The sequence below is a fragment of the Lathyrus oleraceus genome, chromosome 6, assembly GCF_024323335.1.
Source record: "Lathyrus oleraceus cultivar Zhongwan6 chromosome 6, CAAS_Psat_ZW6_1.0, whole genome shotgun sequence".
Taxonomy (NCBI): domain Eukaryota; kingdom Viridiplantae; phylum Streptophyta; class Magnoliopsida; order Fabales; family Fabaceae; genus Lathyrus; species Lathyrus oleraceus.
Genome location: NC_066584.1, coordinates 39,218,040 through 39,227,490, shown reverse-complemented (window position 1 = coordinate 39,227,490; position 9,451 = coordinate 39,218,040). Strand labels below are relative to the sequence as shown.

Here is a 9,451-nt window from a genome sequence, read left to right as displayed (position 1 = left end):
TATCACCAAAAGGATGATAATAAGTCAAAATAAACTCAAACGATCACCACCACCAAAAGGATGAAGGTAAGATCAACTACAGGACTTGTTACCACCAAAAGGATGATAATAAGTCAATAACCTTAAATATCACTGACACCAAAAGGATGACAGTAAGATCAAACAAACAGAACTTGTTATCACCAAAAGGATGATAATAAGGACAGAACTTCAAAACTTGTTATCACCAAAAAGATGATAATAAGCCGAAACAAACTTAATGATCGCCATCACCAAAAGGATGAGGGTAAGATCAAAATGAAACCCGTTATCACCAAAAGGATGATAATGAATCCATAACTCAAATGGTCACCGTCACCAAAAGGATGAAGGTAGGATTAAACAACAAAACTTGTTACCACCAAAAGGATGATAATAAGCCGATAACTTTTACTGATCACCATCACCAAAAGGATGAGGGTAGGATCGAACAACAAAACTTGTTATCACCAAAAGGATGATAATAAGTCGACAGTCACCGTCACCAAAAGGATGAAGGTACTACAAACAACAGGACTCGTTATCACCAAAAGAATGATAATGAATCAACAATCACCATCACCAAAAGGATGAAGGTGAGATCATAACTCCGAAACTTGTTACCATCAAAAGGATGATAATAAGTTATAATAACTTCAAATATTGCTGACACCAAAAGGATGACAGTAAAATTAAACAACAAAACCAGTTATCACCAAAAGGATGATAATCAAGTCGAACTAAACGTCACCACCAAAAGGATGATGATTAGACATAATAACAAAGATCAACATCAACAAAAGGATGATGGTTGAACCAAAATGACAAGGATCCTTATCATCATAAGGATAGCCAACACCAAAAGGGTGACAGTAGGCTGTAACAATTGCAGAGGTCATCTTTCACCAAAAGGATGAAAGTTGGACCAAAACTCCAAGGATTGCCGACACCAAAAGGATGACGGTAAGATCAAACGACAAAAATTATTACCACCAAAAAGATGACAATAAGTCTTAATAACAATAGGTCTCCATTCACCAAAAGGACCGGAGGAATATTGAGAAAGAAAAAATTTAATCCTAAACTTAACTGTGAGATCTTAGCTGAAATGAGGATTACACACGATGCACCGTTTAATTTTGTTGAATATAGAGTTTTTAGGAAATATAGAAAAAAAAATTGAATGATGATTGTACATTTGTTACTATAAACACATTTTCCATCGATGTTATGAAATCTTATGAGGATTAGAAATGAACGTTTAAGTCACAGTTGACTAAATTTAGGGGGGGTTTGTTTAACTTTTGATTGTTGGGTTGCTTGCACTAATAAAGCTTATATTTCTTTGACTAAATTTAGGGGGGGTTTGTTTAACTTTTGATTGTTGGGTTGCTTGCACTAATGAAGCTTATATTTCTTTAACTGCTCATTATATTGATGTGAACTGGAAGCTGCAAATTAGCACTTGCTCACATGACACCTCTACGTATTGGGCGAGAATTAGCATTGAAAGTGTTGAAAATACTAAGTGATTGAGGTATAGAGAGGAAAAAAATTCCATCACTTTGGACAATACCTCTGCAAATGACAACATGCAAAGATTCTTGAAAGAACACTTAAGATTATCAAATAGTTTGTTATCTAAGGGGAAGTTTTTTCATATTCATTGTTGCACGTATATTTTGAATCTCGTTGTTCAAGATGGATTGAAGATAGTTGGTGATGTATTGCATAAAATTAGATGAAGTGTGACTTATGTAATGGTAACCGAAAGTAGAACACTACAATTTCAAGAATGTGTTAATATTGTTGGTGAGATTGATATAACAATTAGATTAGGATCTGATTGTGTTACCAGATGGAACTTCATTTTTATAATTCTCAAAACTACGATTAATTATCATCATGCCTTTTATAGGTTGAGTTAGCGAGATTCAAATTCAAATTTTAAGTGTTGTCCTTCAAGTAAAGAGTGGACAAGATCTGAAATAATGTGTGAACTGTGTGTACTCTTGAAGCCATGCTACATCATCATTACAAATTTGATCTCTGGATCTCCTTATCCTAGTTTTAATTTGTACTTTAGAAAAATATGAAAGATAGAATGTCTTTTAAATTCTTATCTGATAAATGCAGATTCTTTGATTCAAACTGGCATACAAAAATGAGGACAAATCTTTTAGTGATATTCATTCTTTGATTCAAATATGGCATACAAATCTGTTTTTGGCATTGACTCTCGTGTTTTAAACAAGTATATAACTTCAATGAAAAAGGAATCAACTCAAACTCTCAAGCTCTCGAATTTTAAATTAATTCAATGAAAAACTTAAGGAAATTAAAACACTTCGTCACTGTTAACTTACCAAAATTAATTCAAGAATACCACGAGAAAGTACCATATAGTTAATTGTTTTACATGCCAATTTGCAACTTAAAAACAAACACTGTTTTACAACCAACCACAATTTAAAGTAGCCGAGAACAAAATCAGGCAACACCCTTGATGCAGCCACCTAACTGGTGTGGTTGTAAATAACCCTAAATGCAGTTAATACCTTCTAAACTTGTTTTGGCGACCTCCTGCAGAATCATTTTCTCTCTGCCGCAAAAATCTCCCTCCTCCTCCTCCTCTACCATGCCTTCCTCCTCTGCAAGGAGTTATATGATTAATATTCGCCCCTCAGTGGCCCCAATAAAATAGAAAAAAACAGGAACAGAAAAAGGCATATAGGGATGGTTGAGTGCGACTTACCTTCCTCTGTTATTAAAGCCTCCTCGGTTATTAAAGCTTTCTCTGCGCTTATCTTGATTACCACGAAGCAGGCTCCAGTATTCTTTTTCAGCCTCACCTGATTTCATAGCAAACAAAGATATTTAATGAGATATCAAATTACATTTTCTTAGCAAAAAAAAAAGAACCAGCATAAGCAATGAGTGAAGGACTGACTAAAAGACAGAAGGCGTAGACAAGAAACCAAACTGTTTGAAAATTAGATCCGAAACTAACCTGACACTGGATCTAGAATAGCGATAAAATTCTTGACAGCTAAGCCCCCCTTTTCAGAAAGAACTGCAGCCGCACGTGCTTTCTGAGCAGCTTCAGGTACGTCAAACCGAATGAATCCTGACTCAGCACCCATTTTGAAATCTATGTACTGAGCATGTAAACAAGAATATAAAATTAATATGCATGTCATAAGCAAAACAACTCAGAAAACCAGTTAAGCAAATTCAAAAAGCTTGATAATTTAGTAACGGATGAGAGTGAGATGTAATGGTCTAGTATCTAAACTAACATCAGGGTATTCAAACAAAAGGAAACTAAATCCATTCAACAGTTCTGAAAAGTCCAAATAGAAAACAAAAAGGTAAAAGTTATAAGCAATAGATGAAGAGTCGTAGTAAAATATCAAGCAGAAGTAATAAAGTGTCAACAGCAGAGGAGCATAACCAAGTTTACCTTAACATCACCAAACTTCTCAAAGATAACCTTCAAATCTTCACGTAAGACAACATCAGAGTCTTCCTTGAAAGAAGCAGCTGAACGTTTTTCAGTTTCCTGACCCTTCTTTTCACCTTCAGTGGCCTTTCCTTCATTCACACCATTGTTCTCTTGGCCCTTTTCTTCAACTTCAGCCTTCTCTTCTTTCACCTCATTGTTTTCTTGTTCCTTTTCTTTAGTTTCAGAATCTTTTTCTTCATTCACGCCATTGTTTTCTTTATCATTGCCATCATTTTCTGACATCTTTTGATCACTATCCTCAGCAGCAGCAACAGCAGCAACTTCAGAAGGATTTTGTTCATCTGTCTTGGTGACACCATTATTTCCATTGGCTTGTTCATCAGTGCTATTCTTTTCTGAAGGAACTTCATCTGAAATGCCCTTTAGCTTGAAGGCTATAAGTAAGCCTTTAGGATAGCTGTGAAAAATATAAATGAACTCAATCAGTTTGCCTTCATTTTATGGTTGAGGTTGGGATTAAAAGAATTTCAGGATTTTACTTTGTTTCTGGGTCCTCCTCCTCGTGGATTGAGTCCACAGATTTACGACATTTTTCGTGCTTTTCTAACTCTATTTCTCTTTCTGCATCGAAGTCCTTCCTACATTTAATAAATATATACAAAACTATTAAAAAAACATACATACATAGGGTAGTAAAAACCCATTTTCACAAGCTAAATGCAGAAACTAAAGTTTCTCATACAGAATAAAAACTTCATTTCATTAAAATTCATCAATAGTCAGTTACTTGGTATAAAATCTATAAGCATGCTTACTTACTTTGGCTTTAGTTCTAGCTCAGCACCCGCATACACCAATTTTTGCTTCAAAACATTTTGCAATTCTTCATCTGATGAAAACTCAACAAGGGCAGTACCACAGAAGAATCTTTTGTCTCCAACATGACGGGGCAGCCGAACACTGTTGACCTGAAATTAAAAACAAAAATACTTCATTATTTGTTATATAAAATAAATTAAATTATAAGTACTTTTCTATTTCCAGTACTATCTTCCAAAATATATTTTGCTAAATGAATTATAATCCAAATCATTCAAATATTGACAAGTGGAATCAAATGCTAAAGTTGATATTACCTTGGCATATTGACCAAAAAATGATTCCACTTCCTCAAGCTTCACATTATATTCAAATGGTGATGCAGAAATTGTTCTTATCTCAACCTGCTCAACTACCTCTTCTGGCTTGGAAAGTTCAGTAATCCTGCCAACTTTGCTCCCTGAAATGCACAAATAGAATGAAACAAATAAGTAATAAGTTATGTGTTTCAATAACTCAGAACATGCGGAGACAATTCAAAACAAAACATGACACATGTGGTTCAATATGCAATATTTTCAATCACAGTCTCGCTCTCACCCAAAGAAACAAAAACTAAATGTATGACCATTCACTTTGTCACTCAGCTCAATGACCCAAAAAGAGTCTCATCGAATTTTTTCAAAAAAAATAGAGAAAAAACCAACATTATCGAAGAAAGTAAGTGATTCATTCATACAAATATAGTGTGTAGTGCTTTGCATAGAGATTAGAATATTGCCACAGCATGAAAGGTGAAAGAAAACCACTATCTCTAACTCCAAACTAACAAGAACAGCACTCTTTCATATTCAAAATTGGGGCAAAATAAAAGAAAAACAACCACACAGCTATGCTTAATTAGAAGTTGCGGTAGTAATATAAGTTCTTTAATCATGAATAGCAAAACAACAATGACTAATTATTGTTGCCTGATAAGATCTGACTTTATCAAAGCTAAATACAACTATTTAACACAAAAATGATGAGTCAAAAGAGCAAGAAACTGACCATCATCTGAGAGCCTGAGAGAAGCAGCATTTTTCAAAACCTCAGCAACAGCTTTGACAGTCTCTTCCTTTACCTCATTGGGTTTAACATCACCCAAATTAAGATGCTTTCGCATCCTATTGAAAGAACAAATCAAAGCCAAACTAACCACTGTGTAGTTAGAATTTCAGTTAAGACCAACAATGAAATCAAAAACACGTCCCATTAAATTTAAGGAATATGTTTTGCCTCGGTTTGTTATTTGCCCTACTTTTGCTATGCTGAATTGAAAAAAGAAAAAAAAAACTGATTTTTAGGTCACTAAAAGGCTAATTCTATCGTGTACTATCAACTACTACTATCGTTGGGTTTCATAATTTTTCAGTAGCATAAATTAGTGCAAAACCCTAAAAATTTAAAGGAAATTGATGAGAGAACAAAAAGTGAAACCGGTGAAGGGTAAAATGGGAAAAGGATACTTCCATCTTCACTTTCAGAGACAGTTTTTCTGAGAAAATCATCCCTGGGAAGGTTGCTATCGCTGAAGTAAAACTCAACCTGGTTTGAAGAAAATCAGGGTGATGAAAACGACGTAAGAGTTGAATGATTGGGTAAAGGAAATAGAAAAACGACGGTGACTAACCTGTCGTATAACCTTCTTGGTTGTTTCGTCGTCGAGTGAGGGGCTTGCCATTGATTGATGAAACTGAAATTGGAGTGGCGGTATGGGAGAGAAAAGCAGAGAGTAGGGTTTATGAGAGAGTTAATTAGGTCTTTTGGGTTTTTTGGTTTGATTTATATGTTTACGGTTTAAATATCTATATGCCAGTGTAACCGCATTCCACTTTTACTGCTCCAAATCGTGGTTGGATTTTAAATAATCATATTTAAAAAAAATATATATTTTAAATTTTTTTTCAAAATAATTATCTTTTAAAATAGATGCGTCAGATAAAATGGCGCATCCATTTTGCATTAGAAGGAGGTGTCACTATTACTGGCGTATGCTTTGGAAGCATTGAATGTTGATGTCAAGTGAGATGACGCATGCATTTTGGCCTTTGGTATATGCGTCAATTCATCTGACGCATACACCTTTGTATTAATTTTTTTTTTAATTTTTAATTTTTTTTAATAAATAATAAAATATAATATTAAGAAATAAGTTTATTCATGATATAATAAAAGTTACATGAGATTGACAAAAATTTAATGACTGGTCTGATCGAAACGTCTCCATGTTCCACATCCAAGTGCGTTAGTTTGTCTTCGAGGTCTCCCACGATTTTCCTGAGGTGTTTGGGGTCTTTGCGTGCTGACCTGATCCAATGATGGCTGGTGTGAAGGTCCGACGGAAGTTCCAGCAGTATTTGATAGATATGTCATTATTTGTTTCCAATAGTGGGGGGGCTCTGGCCAACGGCGCTTCCGTAATGGAGTTCGGTGCCCATGTTATCGTAGTTAGGTCGATGTGATTAGGTGGATTGTGGACGGTATAGTTGTCCGAATTGGGACATTGAATCGTTTTGGAAACGAAGTAATGGTTCATGAGGTGTACTATGGTTAAACAATGGTTGGGTGTTTTGGTGATGAGATGTTTAAGTGGTCATTGGTGGGGGGTTACGATGAAGTGACCCATATGAATCATTTGGGCTATAGACTGTGGTTGATGTGTATGATTGTTGGTGGTTAGGGTTTGATTCTTGGTTTTGTGGTTGGGTTGGTGACATGAATAGATTGCAACGTTGGGTATTTGGTTGTTGGATGAATGACATGAATGGGTTGCGAAGTTGGGTGTTTAGTTGTTGGGTGTATGTGGTATGTTGATGATGTGAGGTTGGTTGTTGGATTTGGGTAGTTTGACATTGGTGTTGGACCGGGACTTGTTGTTAGGCGTATGATGACGAAGTTAGTTGGCGTGGATCAATCAAATATTATGGCTCAGACAGAAATTATTTCGTTGTTACCGACCTAAATCATGTCATATATTGTTGAGTTGGTCTTGCACCATGGATGACTGGTTCGTTTAAGATGTGTTGTCATTGATTCCTCCATTGACGACACATCTCTTTTGTGTAGTCTCTCCAGTCAGAATAATCTCATTGGGCATCAACTTTTTTTGATGTCAATCTCCCAAACACGTCAGAGGTTCTGGAATCTGTTGTTACATACCGAGCTGCAGCTTTACCCGGTCACTCTGGTGCATCTCCACAATAATGAACCGGATAATTGGTGTCTTTGCTGTCCAAACTGCAACATCGTCATGGTTAACCTAATGATCAAGACCCATATATGGCCTCCAGATAAACTGTACAACAATACGACACGATTAGATGATAAATAGTTTGATAAGTATTTTTAAATTAAAATAGAGTTGTGTAGGAGTATTATATCGTCTGGTCCAATGTAGTCCAATAGATTGTGATAGACTATTATAGCGTGTTTCGGACACCTATTGTAGTTCATCCCTCTAACTTACCACGTAGATCATAAAAAATTGAAAAATATTATTTACAGTTAATTGTAATATAAAATATAATTAATTAAATGGTAAAGTGTTAAACTTACTTTGTTGCAAATGAGAACATGAATGGGTTCTCGTTTACCGAGGCGAGTGACGACATTTTTGACCAACCCCATGCTTGTAGCAAATACGCACATGAATAAAAAGTACACGTATTTTTTTTTGGTATTTTTACACATTGCACTATATAGATGGGTCAATACAGCTTAACCCCAACTATATGTATTTACCTTATTAATGTTGCGTAACAACGGTAAATACATAATATTTACTGTATTACCAGTACTTTCTGAAAATAAAAAATTATCAAATAAAATCATAATATAACACCAAGCTTTAATTATTTTTTCGTACTCGGTTGATTCTTCGGACAATATTATACTCGCATAATATTGTTTAAGATATTTTAAATTTATACCTTGCCCCTTAGCTTGATCGGATGACTCTCCCTCAGTTTGGTCGTCACACAAAGGGGCAACCAATAATTCATTGCATATAGAGTTGTCCTGGTTAACTCTACCATTCACGACCTTACCATCTATGCGTAGACCTAACAACATGTATACGTCCTCAAGTGTGACGGTACACTCACTGAAAGGAAGGTGAAATGTGTGGGTCTCGAGTCTCTATCTCTCCAATAAAGCAAGAATAAATTTGTAGTCCACCGAGTACGAGACTATGTTGAGGAGATTTCTGAACCTACATCCTTTAATATATGGTTCTATCAAAGGATCGTGAGGTACATACTCATGTACACGGCATTGAAATCGCTTTGGGTCCTAATAAAACATAAGTAAGAAATACAATAAGAAGAAGTAATATATAATAAAAACATAGATAAGAAAGATATACGAAATAAATATGAAATAAGTAAAAAGAGAGTAGTAACATATAAATGTCGAGATATTCTCAAGTGTTACTCTGTGTTTATCACTCATAGTCAACATAGACATAATGCTGCAGAGGTTTAGTGTTGTAGAGCTTGAGTGTGGCAGAGAAAGAGTGTGGTAAAGAAAGAGTGTTACAGAGATTGAATGTTAGTGTTGCAGATGATTAAATGTTGTGATTTGAAGCCCTATTTATAGATGAGGAAGTCTTACTAGGTTTGCAACCTACGCAGTATGTGATTGGGTGCATGCATGGCAAAGTGTAGGAGGTGTCATAGCCTTAGGCGCATGCATGCAATATTCACATACAAGGCCACATGCGCCAAGGGAAGTGGCGCATGCATGTGAATGTTCACATGCAATGAAGAGACGCCCGTGCTAATGGCGCATAGGTTGCTTTATGCATGAAGAGGCGCTCATGCTAATAATGCCTAGGTTGCTTTATGCGCCTATGGAATGGACGCTTGTTTGGACTATTAGGGCATAAATTCTTGTGAGATTCCTTGTGTACAGGCGCATGCTTTGTGTGTGCAGAGATTCTACTAGGCGCATGCATTGTGTGTTCTTGTCTCTGCATGGATTCTTTTCATTACATTGTCTTGTCTGTGCAGATGAATTGTGTGATCAATGCATTCAACGTTTACCCTATTTAAGTGCATGTGAATAACATATTAATGCATTCACCTTCAGTACCCATACAAATCAAAA

General features: G+C 35.6%; 1 protein-coding gene across 1 annotated transcript; it reads right to left on the bottom strand.

The window, feature by feature from the left end:
• Positions 1 to 2,369: 2,369 nt before the first annotated feature.
• On the bottom strand, positions 2,370 to 6,142 carry LOC127091896 (la protein 1). Its single transcript, XM_051030620.1, has 10 exons — positions 5,976 to 6,142; positions 5,812 to 5,890; positions 5,354 to 5,503; positions 4,621 to 4,763; positions 4,304 to 4,452; positions 4,024 to 4,122; positions 3,482 to 3,941; positions 3,029 to 3,176; positions 2,774 to 2,870; positions 2,370 to 2,669 (listed from the first exon to the last, which is right to left on the bottom strand). Exons 1-10 carry the CDS (start codon positions 6,024 to 6,026, stop codon positions 2,570 to 2,572), a joined length of 1,476 nt encoding a protein of 491 aa, XP_050886577.1. The 5' UTR covers positions 6,027 to 6,142; the 3' UTR covers positions 2,370 to 2,569.
• Positions 6,143 to 9,451: the final 3,309 nt, after the last annotated feature.

Excerpts from the sequence above, each read along its gene's own strand:
- LOC127091896 (XM_051030620.1), bottom strand. The coding sequence starts at position 6,026 with ATGGCAAGCCCCTCACTCGACGACGAAACAACCAAGAAGGTTATACGA. Across the intron at positions 3,942-4,023 it reads GAGGAGGACCCAGAAACAAA|CTATCCTAAAGGCTTACTTA; the intron begins GTAAAATCCTGA and ends TATTTTTCACAG. Across the intron at positions 2,871-3,028 it reads TATTCTAGATCCAGTGTCAG|GTGAGGCTGAAAAAGAATAC; the intron begins GTTAGTTTCGGA and ends CTATGAAATCAG.